General features: G+C 34.0%; 1 protein-coding gene across 1 annotated transcript in view; it reads left to right on the plus strand.

Annotated features, from left to right (window-relative positions):
* Positions 1 to 24,068, plus strand: part of LOC123706400 (zinc finger protein Gfi-1b) — a 52,040-nt gene that overhangs the window by 25,900 nt on the left and 2,072 nt on the right. Inside the window, exons 3-5 of the mRNA XM_045655664.1 lie at positions 2,661 to 3,306; positions 3,514 to 3,695; positions 23,517 to 23,771. Of these exons, the coding sequence (XP_045511620.1) occupies positions 2,661 to 3,306; positions 3,514 to 3,695; positions 23,517 to 23,771 (1,083 nt within the window). The remainder of the gene's footprint in view (positions 1 to 2,660; positions 3,307 to 3,513; positions 3,696 to 23,516; positions 23,772 to 24,068) is intronic.

Below are 24,068 nucleotides of genomic sequence, written 5' to 3' on the forward strand. Positions count from 1 at the left end.
AAAAAGCAATCGAAACTTTTTACAACTCATATCAGTTATGTAATAAATTCTTAATCCAAATTTTTACAATTTTATTGAAATACATAAAATCTAAAAACATAACACTTCGACTGCGGATGGGTAAATTGTACCCCAGTGATAGTTAATTAATAATATAAGTAAATTATGAACAATATCAAATCAGTGATAGTTAATTAAAAATGTAATTCTAATTTTTATGAAAAACATTAAATCTAAAAAGTTAACACATCGAGTGCGGGCGGGTAAATCATACCCCCAGCGTCAGTTTATTAAAACTATAATTAGTTACGCTCCCCATATCATTGGGATCATTATTAAACATTTTATTACAACCTCTAATCCTGATTAACGATTGCACCGTGACTTCGCATCTATTTTATGTCGCTTATAAGCTCATATAAGTGAACTACAAGTATTAATCGAATCAATTGCAAAAGAATGTGCTCTCTGATACCTAATACTCAAAAGGCAAATTCAATAAATGATGCAGAATAGTAAAAAAAAGTCATTCACGTTTAATAAAATGTTAACAATCTAATATTATGTAATAATTTTGATCGAATTAAAAACACTTGAAACTTGCATTTTGTCTTAATATTATTGTAACTAAAAAATAATGTATCAGAAAAGTTAAGATTATGACTTTAGATTTTTTAATGAATACCTACTCTTTTACTTTAATAGAATATACACTTTTACATATAAATACGTCTCATACACTTTGCTAAGCGAAAAAAAAATCTAACCCATATCTCGTTATCTTTAATTCCTTAAAAGCTGATAAAATAGCAATCTGAATGCAACAGACACACCTTACAATTAAAATTGCATTAAGACCGCAAATAACGACTGTTAATGACGCTAATGCATTTGAATAGAAAAAAAAGCTTCGTAATATAATTTGAACGAGGTGCAAATTTGCCAGTTTTTTTGTTCAGCTGTTTTACAATTAGGAAGAAATGTTTGTTCTATAAATAGAATATTTTATCTGACAACGGATTTGCACAATTTTATATCAATAATAGATACTGATGTGTCATGTTGATGTTGATGAAATATCTTTAGCTAACCATCTATCTTGTTTTAACAAATAAAAAAGTGTGTGTATAAATTGTATAGTAGGTATTATGTTATAAAATAATTTACCTTAATTTGTACAAGAATCTAACGGAAGCAAATATAGCAACATTCGATAACAATTTAATAATGCTTACATTTCAATCCATAATCAAAACTTCAAATAACCCAAATTATCTTATTACAAAGAGCACAATAGGACACAATAATGCCAGTGTTTAAATTTCACCCCATTACCCTGAATGGGGTTGCATTCTATATTTCGCAAAGCCATGAATTCGAGCATACTGTCGAGGCGGAACAATGAATCCAAATAACCATTAATATGTAATAAATACTATGGGGCAATAAAACCGTGTCGTGGGGGACAAACAAACAAGTGTACAGAGGCAACCCTAAACGCCGCGTATTGTTCGAAAAGGCCCAGGCGTGAAATGACCGAGGGCTTGCGAACGTCGCCGATCGAAGCCGATTGGTTCCACTCCGAATGCCGACAGCTGCTGCGTTTCAGATATAGGGGTTGCTCTTCATTAGTGTAACTTGTCTCATCTCTAGATGGATGTTTGTTTTGGACAGCGTGAGTTTGTGCTGATGGTTTCTTGATGATCTATGGATTATTTATAGACGTAAAGCTAATCGGGCTTCTCATGTAGGTACTGTTTGTTCTGGATATAATTTGTTATGTACCTACCATATCAATGTTACATATATATTGATTTTAACATATTATGTAAAGCTTCTTATTTTAGAACTCAAATAAGTTTTGTATATATTTCAAAAACCTATATATCAAAGGAAACAGACAACGATTTTTAATGTTTGTATAGATAGCTAAATAATTTGAAACACGTATCTAATTGAATTATAAACACAGCAATAGTAATAGTAAACACGTCACAGACATAATAATAAGAAGCATAAATAACGCTGCAAACGCTAAACTAAACAAAGCGAGAAATGTAACGCGCGCCCGCGGATTAGTGAAATGTAAAAAAAGATTGGGGTCTCTCCGACCCGACGTGTTAATTACTAGGGTTGGACGAGGGGTAACAGATGAAAGTCAATTTGCTGCTACGACATGATACGGCCCATTTCATTGACGACAAGTGTGGCACCTGTGCATTTTCACTGGCCCAAGGGTACCCTTTGTGATCTTTAAACAAACAATTCCATTGCGATAGCCTTTTGCGTGTTCTAAATTGGCGAGCTCGTTTTCATTTTTGTCAATGTTTTATTGGTCTTTTCATAGATAGTTTTTGATATATATATGTATATATATTGGTGGATGTATTTCACTGGTTTTAAAAAATGTAGTACCTAAGTATTATGGTAATTTTATGTTTGTAGCATTAAATAACAAATAAAATTGCAATAAAAATACCTACAGTATTTCATTAACATAAAAATTAATCTTGCAAAAGACTTTACGCATTATGCATGAATTTAATTCGTTTTCTTATCTACTTAATTACAGATAGTAATAATTTATAATGATTCTTAAAGATTTTATAATAATCATTCCTACCAAAATTCCAACAGTACAATAAAATCTTCTTTCACAGATGAAATCAAATTCGGCATCAACCGTCTGGTCGGTGAAAGAACAGACGAAGAAGACAGCGAATCACACAACAACGAAACCAGAACAGAAGACATCTCCCCCACTTCCCAATGCGGGAGCCCTTGCTGGGCACCGTCCCCACAATCCCCTAGATCTGTCCGATCAACGTCACCAGAACTAGAGGTGGACTCTCCCCCATCATCACCGCGACGACCGCCAGACTCCTCCCCACCGCTCAAACGGTCTGAAGCATTTTCTGTCAGCGCTCTCCTAAGGCCAGACGCGCCAAGAACACAACCACACAGACCGTTCTTATACCCACCATTGCCTTTCGCGGAGTTTTTGCGAGATGCAGGCAGTCTGGGTCTGCCAGGATGGGGGGGTTATAGCAATCTTTACTTGCACGCTGTGCAAGCGGCTGGGCCGGAATTGTTACGGCTTCGAGCAGCTGTTTTAGGGAATCCCAGTCCTCTTTCCCGGCCGTTGCCTATTGGAGATGTGTATTCTTGTGTTAAGTGTGAAAAGATGTTCAGTACTCCGCATGGGTTGGAGGTTCACGCGAGGAGATCGCATAATGGGAAGCGGCCGTTTGCTTGCGAACTCTGTAGCAAGACTTTTGGACATGAAATTAGCCTTAGTCAACATAGGTTAGTAAATATTTATAGTGGCTATGTTAAATTGTTAAATCCAGCTATTTTAAACTTTATTCTTGATCATATTTTTTATAAACTGCAAAACTTTCAGCAAATAAATGATCAACTTTATATAACAAAAACTTGTATAGGTTGTTGTACGAATCCTTTACGCAATATAAAACTAACAATCAACAAGCTAACATAATTGGCCTTTGCCAGGGCTGTGCACAGCGTGGAGAAAGTGTTCGAATGCAAGCAGTGCGGGAAGACGTTCAAGCGGTCGAGCACCCTATCTACCCACCTCCTCATCCACTCTGACACCAGGCCCTACCCCTGTCAATACTGCGGCAAGAGGTTCCACCAGAAATCAGATATGAAGAAGCATACTTATATACATACTGGTAAGTTTTTTTGGATAAGACAATTTGGTTTACACTTGAAGCACAGAATACATAATAGTAGCTAAACGCTACTTGAAGGGTGACCACAAACTTTGCGAAAATCTATTTTTGTGAATCTGAGAGTGACGAAAAAATATGAGTGAGTTTGATTAATTCCTTTAATGTTACACATTAAATAATTAAAAACAAATAGTACACTTTAGATATTAAGTACTATTTTTATAGAGTGACCATAATAATATCAATTGATCGAAAGAAATTAAAATGAAAAGCAAACAATCCATAGCAATGCTGTTAACACTTAACTATTATAATTTAAACGAAATCTTGCAATAATAAATCATAATCCTACCTAACATACTAAACACTCCACTCCATACAAAGGCCAGAACATAAAACAACAATTACTCAACATATTACGCAAATAGCACCACAATAATTCAGAACAAACTCCTTTAAGAGGTCCATTTACAATATAATTCTCGGAGACTCTGTCAAAACATCTTAAGCTCCCCCTCACAATAATTAATGTGCATTAACACCTAAGACGAGGGGCGTTTTATAATTGTAGACGGGGTGAGACGCTTTGCGGTACACTGCTAAGGATACACTGCTTTGACGACATTCAAATTTGTAAGGATACTGCCTACTGCCTACTGTGATGTACAGTTTTTACCAAGCAGTTGTAGAAAAGAAAGATAGAAGTTAAAGAATTGATCAATTGAGATTGTTTTGAGTAGGGTGAGTTGATAAAAGGACAAGAACATAGCAACAACACATCTCGTAAGGATAAGAAACCATACAGTTTGATAGTGCTGCTAAAGACTTGGAAACAAAACAAAAAATAATAATACCATCATGACTTTGTTTACGTCCGACATCTTATATTCAGAGTCACTTTACAACAACCAAAAGTTAAAGTGCTTTACGGACTCTTTCTTACCTCGTTGAGATTGTCCATGAATATAATATAATGTGGTCGGCCCATAGAAACCTCAGGTTTTAGTAGCGGTTTTGATATAGTACCTACGGTTATGATAGTTTCAGTGAAGCGTAAATTAATATAATAGTTGACAATTATTTGCCCGATACCATTGTAATGTGTTCTTAATTTATTTAAGTTTAAATTCTTTTAAGTCTAAAATGCATTCTTTTCGTTATAATATGCTTTCTAATAATCTATATTTAGATAACTTTGTCAATTACGCCTAAGTATATATGTTAGGATAAATTATTTTAAGTAGGAGTACCAGATTTTTTAACGTTTCATACCTATATTACTTACTTTACCATAAGGTATGCATATTCCATTTAGAATATTGAGTTACATCTGTCTTATAAATATCTACAGATTAAACCTATAACACGATAATCAAAACGACAAATCGTTACAATTCTAAAAGCCTGAAACGGGCGAAACCCTTCGCCATCCGATGTTTGATACGATTTACTTACCGTGAAGCCTTGGGATGAATAATTCAACTTATGTTCCCTTGTTTCCTTAATAATGACATCTACTGTTGGGGGCCGATGTTACATAGCTCTGAAGATAGTTGGAAAATATAAAAATTGTTTATCATATGGGCAAGTTACACGTGTATTTAATTCAAAAATAATTTACAACATTAAAAGGAAGAAGGAACCTACAGTTAAAGTAATTTATTTACTCATGTTTAATTCTCCAATATTGTAAAAAGACTCTATCGCAAACATTTTAGTCTTCGTGATTATATTCAATAGAGCTAAAAGCAAATATTACAAACATTAAACCTGAATTCACTATAGTTCCTTTTATAATAGCTATATAAACTACTGATAAAGCCTACAATGACACTAAATAACTATCGATTTTCAACCACTCCATACAGATTTCGTACAGTATATAAGGAGATAACACCTCCATCTTTGAAAGTACCTACTCCCGTTCAGTTCATTTAAGATTAGGGTGGTTCGTGATTCAGACGCATAGATTCACAGTTTTATAGCCTCCCACGAGTGCGAAAGGGATGGCAGATAACACAATAGCAGACGATAGGGACAGACGGTTTAGGGTTAGTGCATTTATGTTTTAAATTGCTCGACGTGAGGCTCGTATGTGTTGATATAGATTGAATGGATAAATAAATAATAAGTTTTTGTTGTGGTCTGAAAGAAATAATGTTTAGAGTTGACATAATTTATGTTAAAAATAGTTGAAATTAAGATATTTTTTCAATCATTTTCTTATCACCAAAAATGGTACAATTTAAAAGATTTTAAAGAAAAAGAAACAAAAGGTACGAGTATGATACGAAAAATGCAATGCTATATTATTATATATTACATATGTAAATTCATAATGGTTTTAACCATCCAAAATACAAACATATACACAAACGGTACCTGATCCCTCAGTAAATAATTCACAATATTACCCTGGCATAGTTGCGAACGGTGTTTTAATCAGTGTCCCAACTTCTTGATTAATGCGCCCCTAACAATTTATCGTGAAAATTTTATAATTACGTGCTAAATTAAGTGGAAGATTAGTCAATGTCGAGTTGAAACCGCGAGCTGCGATCTGTCACCCGTTGTAATTTTATTGGGTTTCAAGTTTGTTATCAATGAAGTTAAAGGTTTTGTGGTTTTGATGTGTTGGTGTCGTAAATGATTTTCATTTGACAAATACCTAGTAGGTACTTAGGTAGCTTTTTTTATATTTCTTTATTTATTAGAAATCGTCCAACAGCTATTGTAGATTATCTGTATTGACACAGCAACAAATACTTAGTGGGTTATAAAATGAAACGCGACCTGCCATTCATTAGATTTTACTACCTGTTATTTATTAGATTCTACAGACTGTACCTATAGGGCTTAGTTTTATCATTAGATAAATATATAATTTATGAAGTAGGCATCTTTTAAAATTCTTACATGATAAATCTGTAGATTCTTGCCATGTAAATTGTCACCACATTTTTCTCAGTTTGTGCGTGCAAAAATAAACGTCCCAGTCTACATTTTAAATGCAGTCTACGTTTAAGACCTCGCAAAAATGGCCACCAGTCAGGCATGAATAAACATTCGAAATTAAAGTGCTTGAATAATCGTCTGACGGTCGGATCATGAATGTTTGATTGCCTGAATGCTGTTAGAGCAATTTTTTAAAACTCTTCCTTCTCTTAATTAGTCAGGGGATAAACAAGAGGCACATTAGCTCTCTGTATAATTACGAAGCGGGAATATTTCAAGCATCTTGCTTTTATTTTTCTCTTTACCGTGGGCTTGCGGTGAAAATTCAGAAGCATTTGCAAATTGGTTCCACTGTTATGTGATTAGGCTTTTTAATTAGAAATCTGATTATTGGTTACATTTGGGGTATTAAATGGGAACGGGGTTGAGATGAACTGTAAAATTTAAAATAGAATTGTGTGTTTTTACCTAATTTTACTTGTTTAATAAGAATATAATATACGTACATAATAAGTGTAGCCAACTTTTTATAAGGGCAGTATTTAAATCTCATTTAAAAAATGATCGTCTGACGAACCAAGTCATCCTGTCTTCATTTCACAAATTCAATTTTATACAAGTAAAAAAGTCGTTTTACACAAAATTTATAAAACCAAAAGGCATTTGACTTTAACAGCGAATTTCCATTCAAAAAAGATTGTAAGGAACAAAATTAAGAATATAAAACACTTCATAATTGCGATTCTCGAGCCAAACGATCACAACTTTTATCTCACAGGCCCACTGATTACTTTTTAAAACCTTTCCTTGGAAATAAAACGGCATCATTGCTTTAAATTTTCTTTTAATTGGTAGTTCGACTGTTGGGGATTCCTGAACAAAAATAACGAGACTTTCCTGCTGATTGTAATTATATGAAAATGAGATTTGGGAAAATCGATGCGGAACTTATTAAAAGTCGGAAATATATACTTAAATATAAATTAATCAATCGCAATACTTGAATGTTTAAAATTGCACTATTGATTGATAGCTAAATTTATATCCTATAAATAAAAACAGACTTGAATAAGAAAGAAATCATAACAAAATCGATACACCCATACATAAAGACGAAGAAAATACGACACAAACAATTCTAAAACTAACGGTCCAATCTCTCAAAACCAATTCGCCGTACAAGATTCTAGTCTTAAAGTATTCTGTCCACACAACCTTCGGGGTGGAAATCTAAGCGCGCCATAAGGAAGAGGGGGAGGTCAAGGGGGGGCGGGAGTGAATCAAGGAGTGCTACGTGCCTCGAGTTTAATTAAAGACTGAGGACGTAGGGTACTTCGATTTTAGTGGCGTTTTCTTTTAATTCTCTCAACGCTATGTTCTGTTTGTAATCTGCTAATAGATAATGTGATTTGATAGTTGTTTCGCTTTTTCTGAATGCTTACAGTAATGTATTTGGTATTTTACTATACAATGTTGTTAGTATTTTGCAGTTGTAGCCTAATTAAGTCCGGAAGCTGTAATTTTCCTTAATGTTAGTGGTCGATATGAAGCACTTATCAAGTATTATAAGAGTTTAGATAATGTTATTAAATTCGGATAATAATATTATATGAAATATCTTGTTATTGTTTCTCGTTAATTATGACCTACAATTTATTTTTATTTTCTTCATTAATTTTGCTATTTTTACCTTACACACTGATAATTTAGGATATTGGATTAAGGCACACGATGACGTATTCAACAATAAAATTCCGAAACAAAAACAGAACGCTGAGGAGCTGTCAGATTTATTTCCAGAATTTTCGTCGCACGTAACTCGATATGCGCGACTCGAGGGATGATAAGAGAAATCTCTTCGTGATTTTTTCACACGCGAAAAACTGTCACTTGAATTTGTACATCGCACTTTCCCATACAGCATTAGGTGGTCCCGGGAGAGAGGGATAATTAAATTAATGTCCTCAGCCCTCTTTTGGCCCCGCGTTTCGTGCTGGTAATATGACACCTGCATCGTTTCCACTTGGTACTGATGATTTCTTTGTTGTTGGTATTTTCTTAGTATTGATTCGATAGTTTTCACCTGGTGCATATTGTGGGTTACCTCAACTAGTACCTAAGTATTTAATATTCTATACTTTCTATATTTAGTACTTTTGTTTGTGAAGAATTAGATGAAGAATAATTAATTTGATTCATTTTCGTCCAGTTTCATTTTAAAGGAATATTTTTTTGATATTTTGATATGAAAGTCTGTCTAATATTCTGACTCGATTTTTTTCTGCTCAACTGAATTTGACTGTCACCTAAGACTTTGGAATTGGAGATACCAAATTAAAACAATAATGTCTTTGCGATTGTATAAAAATTTGCACCACACTTGGATATTTTTCTTCGCGCTTCTACAAACTTACACAAAACAAACCAAACCAAACTCATCAATTAAAACATGACAATTCCATCAAGTGATCAGGTCATTATCTGATTTTTTTACCACAACCACTCCTCCGTAACGAGCTATGAAACCCGAACCGCGTGGCATCGCACGCGGCATCTAATTCAATAAACACATTATCACGATTAGCTACTGAGACCCCCCGCTGCGTCTAAAACGAGCCCGGAGGGCCCAGTGCAGCTCCCTGAGGTACGCCTGATTCCGACTGATTTGCCCGTATTAATATATCCCATTCAAATGACCCTGTCCGTTGGTACATGCAGAAAGTGTGTTAGAACATTTGGGTAATATACTGTTCTGTCAGTAAGGCTTGGTAGAGGTTGAGAAGAAAATTTTTCTTACTCAAATATAGTGTCAGTAATATGATAGATCCGTTAATGAAGTTAATTTATAACTAGATATTAAACTTTACCATTTTCTCTACCTTCGTCTTTATGTTCATATTCTACCTTTATTCTTCTATCGATTACCAAATAATGTCACGTTATTATAAACAACATTAAAACTAAAACAATCGATGACTCTAATTTCAAAAAAGCTCCATACTTCTAAATCGCATCGCAAACAAACGCATCCTTTTTAAACAAAGTTGAATTAATTGATCAGTCATTCATAAAACAAAGTTATTATCAAACTTCCGATTCTATTTAAAAACTCCTACTGCATTGTATAAACACGTATAATGAATCATAATGAGTATCAATTATTATGACCTATAATTCTAATGTTGCTGTTAAAAATAAAAGCGTAATGAAGCAAATGAAATTGGCAGTGTTTCAGTCCTAGTTAGCCTTAGCACTGAGTTAAATTCAAAACAAAAATTAACTGCCCATTCTGAATATTTTTAGATTTTTTTGAAATTAGAATTAAAATAAAAGACGCATTATTTAAAAACTCATTACTCATCTGTTTTAAAAAGTAACAATTTGAGGGCCACGTCATCATCGTGTTTATGCTTTTATAACCTTTATTCTCAATGAATAAGGTTCAAAGTACAAATGCTATGAAACTATGAAGGGTGACCTTTAATTTTTTATATTAAGATCTAAATTGGGGTTCATTTAAAACTGGTAGCAATGCATTCTGGGTCACGTGCATAGCGCGTGTCATACACCGGCACTCTGTGATTAGTTAAACAATAAATTTAATTTTAATCCGATACTGACGTTTTATTGAAATGCACTATTATTACGCCATCTGGTGAAAATAATTGCGTTCTCTGTTAAATAATGGATTTCGTAGTAAGTTAGTTTCGCTGGTTAGGTACCTAAAATATATTTACGTAGAAAAAAAACTATTAAGTATCTGGCGTACCTACTATTTTTAATTTTAGTCTCAAAAACATAATTCAATTTATTGTGTCACACATCTGTCAATTTAGAATTATCTTTTAGCAAATAACATAACTTTTTTAAATAAACTCCATACTGGTTTTAAAAATAAACCTCACATTCGATAATCAAATTGTTCGTGTTTTGATTGGCCAGTGCGCGCCGCGCGCTTTTCAAGTGTTATGATTCGTCGATGTTACAATGGCGGCAGCTGTCAAGTGCTTTCACAGAGGCACTGGCTTCAAGCCATACAGCCAACACTGCAGTACTATAATGTGACGTAATAAGTTCTAAAATTCAATAGCAAATTTGATTGTCAGGTCAGATGTGCATAAAGTGTTTGAGTGTAAGGAAAATATTGCCAAATGTTTATGAAATCTTGTTGTTACAGCAGCTAAAGTAAAGCTTCATTATAGCGAGACGACATTTATTTTTATATTGTTATCTTCTGCTATTCCTTTAAGATTTTCTCCGTTCTCGGCACGTAGGCCACACGTGCCTTAGCGAGGCAGATTTGCAGTGGGCGGGGGCATTGACCTCCATACCTAACGCTGTAATCTGAAGGAGAATAGTCAGCAATTTTCGTTGAAATTTTCTGCTATACTTTTTTCAGAAATGTTTTGCGCATTATTTAGAGAAATCCTTGCTTCTTTAAAAATATAGAATCTTGGTAAATAAAGTTGATGGCCGTATACAATAATTTTTTTTATGTAGAGTTAAAATTTGCCATAAAGTTTATTTTTATTTTATTCGATACTAAAAAAGTAATTCTTTAACAAAACTTTCTTAATCAAAACAATTCGTATTCTTCATGGCATATTGCTTAAATTATGCAATTATATAAAAACAAAATGAAGCCTAAAAATATAGCGTGTAAATACGCGATAACAAACACATATAAGATAGTGTAGATGTACATTATCTCTATAATACTCAACCCTTTAAGCGGTAGAAAGGCAATTTATTTTGTCATACTTACTGTATTAGATTTGACGCGTAATAACCGGGATTAGCGGTGTAGGGTGTCAAATTGTTTGAATTCAATATCAATAGGGCATTTTGGAGGTATTATCTCGAAATAGATTTAAGCTCTATCTGTGGTATTAATAAAAGTATTATTAAAATTGCTCATATGGTGGTTAAATTTTTGGCTAACACAAATTTTTAATTTTTATTGGACGAATACATGGTGATCATTATTTTCTCTATTTAAACGTTGAAAATAAATGAATAAATAACTTCCCTCATAGTACAATGATTAGCACATACATATTTTTATAAACTAAGTCTAAAGTTCGATTGTCGGTGAAGACTAAAAAAATGTCTTAGAACTCAGAAGGCAATTAATCTATTTCTTTTTATGTCAGAGCAAGCAAAAGGCCCTGATTTTAAGTCACCACCGTCCATAAATACTAGTAAAACCTATAAATACTATATACAATCCAAAATTTCCCAGATAGGACTTAATTTAAAAACAACTGACCATCGCACCCAATCGTCTAATGTTATCCTTAACATTCGCAGCGCCCGCCACTTAATAACTGCAAATTGGTGGCGTCTAATCCACTTAACAGTTGACTAGCGAGAGGCCTCGACTGCACTCGACCGCGACCCGCCCAGCAATTGTTTGTGCCGCACTTGTTCATTCATTTGTTGTAGGTATTTATAATTGTGTTGCTTGTGTGTTGGAAAATTTATTTTGTGAAGTGTTGTTACGGTTTAGTGGGTATATGCGGGTATATGCGTGTACTAAGTTTTCAGGCAGTTTTGATAGGAAAATGGGGGAAATGCATCCGACTTAATCAATTTTATTGTAACATCCTTTAAAATAAGTTAATTTTCAATCAATTTTATGATTTTAAAAGCTTCATAGAATCAGATAAAATCAATAAAAACATATTACTTTAATTCCGTAATCATTGTCTGTAGGTACTCTTTTCAATATAGAAAGTGTTTATACCACCACAAACTAACCCAACATAATTGTCCAAAATCTATCTACAAATAGCAAAGCTACAAAACAGCATCAAGTATTAAACACAACCTTTTCGCACCTCGTAATCAAGTGTTAGTCGTAACATAAAATGGCCGACGTTTGGCGGGAAGCGGTCAAGTATGCAGTAAGATTGTCCCAACGGGATTGTTCAAAACAATTCGAGAATGTACGAGTCACTTCTGTAGAAGCGGGTATGTCGCAGTCACTTCACTTATTGCGATGTTCGGGAGAATTATACGGATGGAATTTTGGGATTTTGCGAGCAGACGAACATTATAGTTGCGGTGCTAAATATCGGATGACTGTTGTTGCATTTTACATGGACATTCTAATGGCGCGCAAATTTTGAATTTGGAATGTTGTGCGTTCTAGAACGTTGGATTGTTTTATCTGTATTTTTTATGGCGAATATTGATCTAATTCGATGTAGGTATTGTTTAATAGTCTGTGCATAGCGATCGTCATTATATGAATGAAATTTTTTGTTAACTGTAATTCATTTCAAGGAAAATTGGCTTGCTCGCAGCTCGATAGGAAGTTGTATTAATATAGAGTATGTTTACTCTTGATTGACGTCATACTCATTATAATTATTCACTATTACAATAACGAACATATTTGAATTAATGCAATTAATTCTGATTGTGTTTTGTAAAAGCTCATACGAGTAAATGCAAGGACACTCAGACACATTTATGTAATGTTTGCCTGAAGCTACGATGAACTTATTTATGATATATAACTTATTAATCCTATTATGTTTAATCAATGTATTTACAAGATTTGTAGACTCCCAGTTTTGGATGCGGTATATTACCACTCTCTAAACTACACTTAATTCCTCAATACCAGATCCGTTGTTCGTAGCTCGTTTATCGAGGTTCGCCCGGAATGCCACCGTCACCCCCCTTATTGCTTCGCGACAATTGATGTTTGCTACCCCTTACTTGCTTTCAATATTTGGTCTAGCCATTGTCTCCAACTATTTAATAAACGTCCCTCAGTTAACAGCTATGGTATTATTTTAAGTCAAGATGGAAGGAACTAGTCATTCTTGTTATATTTGTAGTGGTGACTTTGTAAAAACGTCATTTCTAATATAATTTGCGATTATTTTCGATTTTCTTTATGTTTTATTCTAAATAATGAAAATTTCTACAATACTATTAGGTATGTAGGCACATAATAATATAATGCTTTGGTTCAAAGATTAGAAAACAAAATAGGTACCTACCTAGAATACAATACAATTTAATGATTTTATTCAACTTAAAACAGAGTAGGTAAATAGATTTCCTATCTATTCGTATGTCTTCATGCTACGAAGTATTAATTTTATTCTTACGTAGAACATTAAATGTACCCTCAACCTAACCCGTCATTAACCTTCACAATTTGCACTACTCCATCAATCAAATAAATCACACCCCACATGCCCAAAATATAGAGTCCAAATCCGCATAACTCATTTGTTGAATCAAATAGGTACTTCTTACAAAAATATTCGCTCATCTGATTTCAACGGAACATCCCCGAGGGTCGTGGAATTAACGAATTTGTCAACTGTCAACGGGCAGGAATCTTATTAGTTTTCCGTGGGTTACCGATGGTCTTACCTTTGGATGTTTTTCGTTGAAATAAAAGGTACTTTTTATGGAGGATTTTTTTGATGAACATTTTTCAAAAGCTGATCGTCTCAAATTTACTATATTCGTTACATGGTCACTTGGATACGTTAACAAACGACGGCTATGTTCGATACATTGCAATCCAAACATAGATTCGGATTTGACAGTGTCGCATCAATTCTATGGATATTGGAATCAGAAATTGTGAGCAGTATTTAGTTAATTTTCATAAGTAGGTAATTCTGTATTCCGCAATACATTTCAAAAGCACATCAAAATATTATATAGTATACATTACTAACAGACATTTAAATTATTGCTCACACTTTAATGTTTATCAAATGTAAATCATGCATCTCGTAACAACAAACAAACATCGGTATGACTCACATTAAACGTAAATCATATACAAAAGTATAAAAATTGCCAACATCCAGTCACGTAAGCCATACAGTTTTAGAGCGGGTGCCCAGCTTCCAATAAATCTTCCTTCTAAGTGGCATTTACACAGCACATATCTTTTGGAAGCAGGAATCGTAAATGTCTGCTGAGTGACCCTCAACCCACTGTTAAATGACAAGAGGTTCTGAGCGTTACATTTTTCATTTGTTCAGTTTTGTGTTTGGGAAGTACTAGGATCTGATGATTGAAAAACATCATTACTTTAATAGGGTTCTAGTTATGACAATTTTAGTGAAACTAGTAAGAATTTTAAATTAAATCTTAACGTTCGATTTAATAATTTATTTATAAATACAGATGTACAAATAGATAAAGCATAACAAATGACGGTCATTTTAATGCGACGATCTTAGGCAACGATTATAATCACATAATTGTTTGAATACGAAATGTGTAAACAATACAGATTCCTAATTCTTATTTCAGTATTGTATTTACCACTAAAACATAACCTGTCGCATGGAATATCTTTATACCTACTATAGCTACATTAACTTTCTGTAAAAGCAATCTATTCCCACAAGAATATTTAATTCCAAGACTCACTTCATTATTCGATAATTCAACGTCAATATTATCATTATCAGCGAAAGTATCTTATTCTGTCCCGCCCTTCAAGAGAACGCTTTATCCAATCCCAAAGTCTATTTGTGGACATCTTGAAACAAGATTGTTTCCATTATAAAAGATTCCCGCCTCTTCATTTGATTGTTTATATTCAGAAAATATTGATTTAACCTAATTTTTCCTGGACACCTCCAGTAAATCCTCAATAATTAATGGTGGTATATGTAAATGGATTCGTAAAATTTTAAAGGTTCCTAGATAACCTAGTATCGTTTTATGGTTAGTATAGATTGAAGTAAAATCTATATAAGAAAAAAACAGTATAATTAGAAAGTCTAGTTACCAAACTGTCACCAAACGCATAACATGAATACACAAACGAAAAACATCATCTTCATGCAATCCTTGAAGGACCACATCAACTATCACACATAAACTTGCATGCGACATCATTTATAACGCTAAAAATAAACCCAACCCAACTCATACCTTCGCGGTCACCCACTAGGAGGGGAGGGGGAAGGGGGGGTACAGAATCACGCCGGCCTTGCGGATTTGTTAACGTATACATTTTTACTCTAACGTGTACAATATTCCTTTTGATGTGTATCTCTTTGGTGTGATACAGGGTTGGAAGATAGACGTGGATTAGTGGAGATCTTTTTTATATAAGTTTATAATGGTTATATTTTGGTAACGTATCTCTAAATTAGTTATATTTATAGCACAATAAGAAACAGGAATTCGCAAAGCTAATCGAATAAATAGAAACATAGGCAGACTTTAGCAAAATGCAATAATTTAACAATGCTGCTACAATTCTAGAGGCAGTGGCTGGTGGCATACCAAAATTCTTACAAGAATCCATTTGTCTATACAAATATTATAAAGAGGAAAGGTTTGATTTTTTGTTTGTTTGTTTGTTTGTATGAATTGAATAGGCTCCGAAACTACTTGGCAGATTTGAAAAATTCTTTCACCATTCGAAAGCTACATTATCCACGAGTAACATAGGCTAGGTTTTATCCCTGAAATCCCACGGGAACGGGAACTATGCGGGTTTTTCTTTGAAAACGCGGGCGAAGCCGCGGGCGGAAAGCTAGTATGTTAATAAAGAGCGTGTGTGCCGAGAACACGAATCGGAACTGAAACTTCTTTGGCCAGATTCAAAGCTATACCAAATCGTCGTCTTACTCCATGATGTGACCGGTGACGATATTTCTGTCGTGGTCATATCGTAGATTTGATCATTTCATGATATGAGTGGCCATTTCACGAAATGGTTGCATATCGTGAAATGGCCAACATAGTTTGATCAGATCGTTAAATCGTCAACGTTTCACGATATGGTCATCCACATTTGGCCAGATCGTATAAAATATAAAGAGTCCATAAAATATTAAAAAATTTCAGAATAACTATATTCTAAAAACTTGTTTAATGTCATTTAAGTTAGTGCCGCGGCAGCGGCCGGCGAATGCCAGAAGCGAATCGTTTTTGCAATAGAAAACAATTAGGTTAGGTTAGGTTACACTTTGATAAACAACGCACGAGCCGAGCGAGCAAAGCGAGCGTGCCGCGGCAGCGGCCGGCGAGTGCCAGAAGCGGATCGCTTTTTAAAAAACAAACAATCATAATAATATAGTAGTAGTTTCTTAAATTATTTTATTTAAGTCGCATTTTTTCTTAAATACATATAAGATATCCACATTTTCCATAGTACTCGTACCTCTTCGTCGTAAATTCTTTGCTATGACTTTCTTCATAATATTGTTATTAAACGAATTATGAAGTTTTTAACTGCGAATAATTTAATTTTCGCCAGCGGCCGCCATCTTATCACATAAACACAGAGCTTGCAGCGCCTCTACCAACGATTAATGTAACTATTTTACGATATGATCAAATAATTTTGGTCATTTCATGAAAAAACCGTGCGTTAATTGGCCATATCGTGAAACGATTTCTTATCATTGATCTGCCCAAACCACATCATGATGTGACCAAACTAAATTGGCCATTTCACGATATGCGACCATTTCGTGAAATGGCCACTCATATCATGAAATGATCAAATCTACGATATGACCACGACATTGCCATAACAGGGCCTTGAAATTTTACTCTCCACGCGTCTAAAGAAGTTTCACTTCAAAAATAATTGTAGGTACTTGTTATTTTCAACTATGTAGTTCCTAGTAATAAGGTTTTTAAAAGACCAATTCTGTATGTAGTAGAATTCCACGTAACTATGAATAACAATCATATTCTTAAACCAAATCTAAAGAGAAACACAACCCGTCTTGATACCGTCTGTAAACTATAGATTCTGTACATCGACAAAACACTTAGGGACTCAGGTGCAATATTTAGAGTGCATTGCTATCCCTATACAATATGCAGTTTGTTTATATTCAGGGTGACATTGTTTAGAAACAAATTTGATGGAACCTTCTGGAAAGTTTGGTAGACACCTTGGAGAAAATACTTGTAAAGAACGTGACGAATCACTTCATTTCTGGGATACTTGAAGTTCATCTTTTATAAGAAAATGTAATGAACTTGCCCATCACCAGCATTTATAAGTAAAATTGTAAAATATTTTTCAACAACCTGAAATACGGCATTTTAATTAAAGCTTTTATATCCTTAAGGATTATTGAAGTAGCTACGTAACGTAAAGCCTAATTTAAGTTTATGGTTTATTGTAAGAAATTGTAATCAACTTGCCAAGAACCGGTATTTATAAGTAAAATTGTAAAATATTTTTCGACCTAAAATACAATTCAATCAAAACTCATATTTCGTACAGACTTCCTATACGTCTCTACAAAATAAATTATTAAAAAATCAATCCCAGTAGTAGTGATTCACAGCACTTAAATAATACATAGTACAATATTTCGTAAAATCTTACCGCGCGAGCACTTTAAGTCGAGAAGCATATATTTAATTCAGTGCCGTAAAGTACGTCCCCATAAAAATCCCGCTCATGATACTGTGCAGATGAGACGCCAGGCCCGGATTGTATAATTTAATTATATTAATGTCTCCTTTATTGGGAATCTCGAGTTTACTGTTCTGATAATGGCCGTAATGATTTGTCGGTTATGCGTTGCGTACAGATTGCTATTTCGATTATGAGATTAGTTTTTGGTGTGTTTTTGGTACTGGTTAGAGTGATAGAGCATAATATTTAATGTGGGTAGAATTTTAATGTGGTTATAATTATTGATTATTTTGTAAAATGGTATTTTGAATTAACACAGATTTGCTTGTGAGATGTGATGACAATTGATTATACGTAGGTATAAACTAAAAACATAAAAACTTTCTGGAAAAAAAATTATATGTTTAATATTAAATTGCTTGAAATGCGTAATTATATAATATTTCATCTCATCGATACCAACAATAAAATTGGATGAAATGTTCCCCATGTTAAATTTAGTTTTTTATACATAAAATACTGATATTTCTCAATAAACTAGTTCAGTAGGTACTGCGAATCCGCGCCTGTTCACAACGGAAGATGGCCGGGCGCAGAATTTACGGTTATCGCCTGCCGGGATACCTTCAATCACGGGATTCTTAATGCTTAACGCTCTAGCCTCCATCGAGCTGGCACTGAAATACATTATACTTACGTATTATTTATCTATATATCATTGTAGTGACGTCATATTTAGTTTAGGTACATGCACAGAATAATATAGCTAGTAGCTGTTTGGGTTTAAAATGCAGGGTTTAATAAAGTCGTTTGGACGAAGTTTGTTGATGGCATGGACATTTGCAATTTTGATGACTATGATATCATTTGAAATCTTGAAAAATACTTAGATACCTATTTCATTGAGTTAATATGTACTACGTACAGATACTTTATGATATTTTATGTCTTATAATCATTGTAATGTCTTGATTTCTTTGACGAAACCAAATAGGTTTATGGAAAAACATACCTATTAAAAGCTTCTTGGGAAAAACATTCATGTTGACATGTGAACAATAGAAATGTCAATGAATTATTTCACTGTACCTAATAATAATCTAGTAAGCACTTCAGAAAATATTTTTAGATATTATGTCTATGATATTATGTGTACAATTTCAATAGGTACCTACTTATAAAATCTCGTAACATCAGCGTTTCACTTGTTTCAGTACCTACTGCGCAGTTATCTGTAATAGCCGAGTTAACTGAAACGCCAGTTAAAATGTTACTACCCTCCAGATTCTTTTTATTTTTAGGAGAGCTTTTAGGGTGCTGGATATAAAATATCGTAATGAATGCTTAGGATGGTAGAACAATGGAGTTTTAAATTATGTAGGTACCTACATACCATTAATTTGTATGTGATAATAATTAATTTTCTAATTAAATAAAGGAACCTTTTTAATTCCTATGAATATTCATCAATTTTATTTTTACAGTAGATAGAAGTCGTGAAAACAAGAATAAATCTAATATGTTTAGTCGTAGCAGTAGAAAGAAATTAAATATCTGCTAGAAGATAAAATTATCAATTGATTATCAAACATTTTTACTTGATTCCAATACAGTAACTTTCATAATCATCTCGAAATTCTCAAAACATTACAAAACCTCAAGGAAAATAAACCGCATCTCAACGGCAAAATCTTCCTTATACAGACTCCTTCAAACTGAGATCTCAATGAATCGTCGATAACCGACCCGAGGGAGTCTTGCGAACAATTACGGGCACCCCCTCGTAATTACGCTCTTGCGAAGATTTTACGCACTTCCCGCGTATTACGTGAACATCGTGATATTTTGATTTGGTAATATCGTGTAGAGTGTGATATTAATAAATATTAATAATATAAAGCGATAAAATTAAAGAGAATATTAAGAGTTGGTTACCAGTAACCGTAATAAAACACATAGGTAATGTAGGTATCCTACTAATATTATAAATGCGAAAGTTTGTGAGGACTGAGGATGTGTGTGTGTTTGTTACCTACTCTTTCACGCAAATACTTCTGAACCGATTACAATGACATTTAGCACACACAAAGAGGGTAACTTGGATTAACACATAGGATAGATTTTATCCTGGAAATCCCACGGGAACGGGAACTATGCGGGTTTTCTTTTGAAAACGCGGACGTCGCCGCGTGTGGAAATCTAGTTATTTTATAAATTTTAATACTACATAAGAAATCTATAATACTATCTGTGGTAAGAGAAGAGAATTTTCAATCCGAATTAATATGATCTTAAAACCTTACAATCCATTAGAAAGCACGCCATTCTGATAAATGTATGTCGTCTCTACATTATTTTTATGCAATAGCCAATAGGTATACTTATCATATTATATAATATTCAACCTGTAACCCTAAAGCACACCCCGGACACTCCATACAAAATTATAGTTTTGACAGTCACACTGTAGAGACTGCAAATGTGTGTGTAAACTCTTTATGGTTGGCACATTTGTGACTAGCGTAAAAAAAAATTCGCGTTTTTCTGATGAAATACATCCGTAAACAGCACAATATCTAACCATTTTCTACGAAAAACGATAATCACAAATCCAAAATAATAAAATTGCTTTAAGTCAATTTGATTAATGTTGTCAATCTTCGTTGCGTTTCGTCTAAAGACGTCGTTGGTATCGTCCTTGCGGGGAAATGGGTACCATAACATGTCTGATCGTGCGGGGTGAGGTAAGTGTTTAATTTTGGCGGGAGGCGGAGAGTGTCCGTTCTGTAGCGTTTAGCTACTATTGTGTATTCTGTGCCTAAAGATACAACATGAAAGAAACTTGCAATACGTCCCACATATGTACATAATAAAACACACACAGCCTCACGAATAACATACGCGAAAACAGCTACAAAAGAGCATCTAAAAATCTGCTATCGAAGATGGAGTAACGAGCCTCAGCTCTGATTTCCAATTCAAAGGAAAATTGCGATCCATAACGCGAGGGGGGTCCCCCCGTTGCTATGCAACGCGGGGAGGAGTCGCTGAAATCACGGCCAATCGCACGACAGATATAAATTGGTGCGTCATACTGTCGTGCAAAGAGAGGAGGTACCTCTCGTTCCCTCTAATGAAGTCGCCGCGGACCCCTTGATTGAAGCGGCCCTTTTTCAAAATACCTAATTGTTAGGTATCGGTGCGCTGCCGTGATTTGTTCTTGATACTGCTGGAAGGGCCAATGATGTAACCTTTGGACTATTATTGTATGATATAGTTGCGTAATTGAGCTGGTAATATTGATACTTTAACAATATAATTCGATTGGGTATACCTTGTTAAGAATTACAGTTTTTTAAATAAGAAATTTTAACGTAGATAATTAATCGATATAAGTAGGTACAATTAACAGTGTTTATGTACCACCAACTATAATAAATGGAACTAGTTAACATATAATTTATTAAGTAATTAATTTTTTACTCATATTTTATATTAACCACATACCTAGTCTATCATTATTATGTAGGTACTATGAACATGCAATTCTCTAGGAAAACAATGTTCATCGATTTTTTTACAACCCTAACGACAGGTCGACAATCTTCAGTACACGACGGATAAAACTAAGCAATAACCATATCCGCAGAATCACGATACATAAACCCATAATATCCGGGTATGCCCGGGCGATAAATTGTCCGGCCGGTATCCGCCACGCATCCGTAATGCGGCCCCGACTTGGCACAGATTACGCAGACGTGTATTAATACGCGAACGTGCCCGGATATCCGCATATTCAGGGCTGTCGACAACTATAAAATCGTGGTCTTGAGATTACATATAGAGCTGAAAATATTACCCTAAAGCCAGCTAATCTCAATCTCAATACTATTATAAAGGCGAAAGTTTGTAAGTATGGATGTATGGATGTATGGATGTTTGTTACTCTTTCACGTAAAAACTACTGATCCGATTACAATGAAATTTAGCACACATATAGAGGGTAACTTGGATTAACACATAGGGTAGGTTTTATCCCGGAAATCCCACGGGAACGGGAACTATGCGGGTTTTCCTTTGAAAACGCGGGCGAAGCCGCGGGCGGAAATCTAGTTTAAAATACCTTAAGCTTATCAGCTTTTTCTTCATGTTCCTTTTTATTTTGTATTTTTTTTTATAATAACATTTTGTCGGTTACTTCTAGTTAACAATTAGTTTACACACGATTATTTACATTACATTGTTTAATTTATATTTTATAGTGGGGAAATCTAAATATAATAATAATTGGATATTTAATTAACAATTTACTTTCCAAATTACCACAACCTTCCTGTAAGGTAAATAAAAAACATAAAACGCACATATAAAGCAGCTGTTGACAACCCTGCACCCTAACCCATCCCCCGTGTCAGCGGATCGATACCCGGATATCCGGAGCACGGATTATCCGGACCTTTCCATTGGAACGTCAGCGTGATTGCGATAGCCATCATATCTATGTAGCAGATACTAAAATATATTGATGTTGAAGGAACTGGAGTTTATATTCATAATACAGATTAAATTATAATTATAAGGAATAGGAATAAACTTGCTTTTTACATGTTTTGTAACTGCTTTTAAAGTATTTAAGTATATTTTATGTACTTAAAATACTTAACTATAACTTTTTTATTTATCACTACATAGTATGTATAAGGCATTCTGTGTGTATATATGTATGCTTAGATCTTTAAATATACACTAGGGTTTTTGATGCAGTTTTTAGTAGATATAGTAATTCAAGGGGAATGTTTTAGCATATAATTTAGGTATTAGATTTTAGACAAAGCGGGCGGAGAGCTAGTAACAAATAATTCAAAAGATGTGAATACATGAATTTTCCTCCATTCATAAAAGGATTGATTGCGCCTAACGATAGCCTTCATTTATACACATATTATATACTTACGTTGTTCCTCAATTTTATAGTTCCATGAATTAAATTCTTCTAACAAAGAATATTTTATCCTTCCTTTTAAATATTGTATCTACTATATAATTTTAATTTTAATACCTACATATTTTGTTGGCTTTACATTTTTAAGGAAGTTCCTCCATATAACAACATTTGCGAATTTCTACTGCCAAATAAACGAATGTTTATTAGGTAGCTACTTAAATTGAAAAAAAGCTCTATTAGTCAATTCTAATTAGAAGTAATTAATGCAAAAAACGTATAGATCAGAAAAATATTCTGTGTTAAATTTTCAAATACATAATTATAACTAGTCTTAGATAGCACATGCGGATTGCGGAATAAATAAAACAAAGTAATAAAGGAAGAAAACACTTTTATTTGTACCATATTTATTTCGTTTTCCAACAAATTCACTAAAACCTCATAATTCTACGCCTACTCCATTTTAACAACCCATGTCAATAATTCTTCATACACATCTTCCCTTTTTAACCCACTTCATTGTCCACAGGTGAAAAGCCGCACAAGTGCCAAGTGTGTGGCAAGGCCTTCAGCCAGTCTTCGAACCTGATCACACACTCCCGCAAGCACACAGGCTTCAAGCCTTTCGCCTGTGAGCTGTGTGGGCGCGCCTTTCAGCGTAAAGTGGACTTGCGCAGGCACAGAGAGACGCAACACGCTGATCTGCGTAATGCGCAGCATATGCCGACGCATACTGATGTCCATGCTATGCACCCGGATATGCACGTGCCGGATCATAGGATAGGTGAGGATTTAATATTTTTTTCGGTTCTTTTATTTAAGACCTGATTGATAGTGGATGTATTGATTTCATTGTCACATAACTTGGGGATCTTGAAGAGATAAGCGAAACAAAATGGCATGTAATAAATTACTACAAATCTACACTTTTGAAAGCCAAGGCAATGTTTTAAAATGTGTATGTATCTAATTGTAGACATGCATTATCATAAATTATACATATAATTCAAAATTTTCCGAAATATGTACCTATTCATTAATACTTAGCGATTTGAGTTTCTGGCAGCGCTATGTAATTCAC

The sequence above is a fragment of the Colias croceus genome, chromosome 3 (genome assembly GCF_905220415.1).
Source record: "Colias croceus chromosome 3, ilColCroc2.1".
In the NCBI taxonomy this organism is placed as follows: Eukaryota; Metazoa; Arthropoda; class Insecta; order Lepidoptera; family Pieridae; genus Colias; species Colias croceus.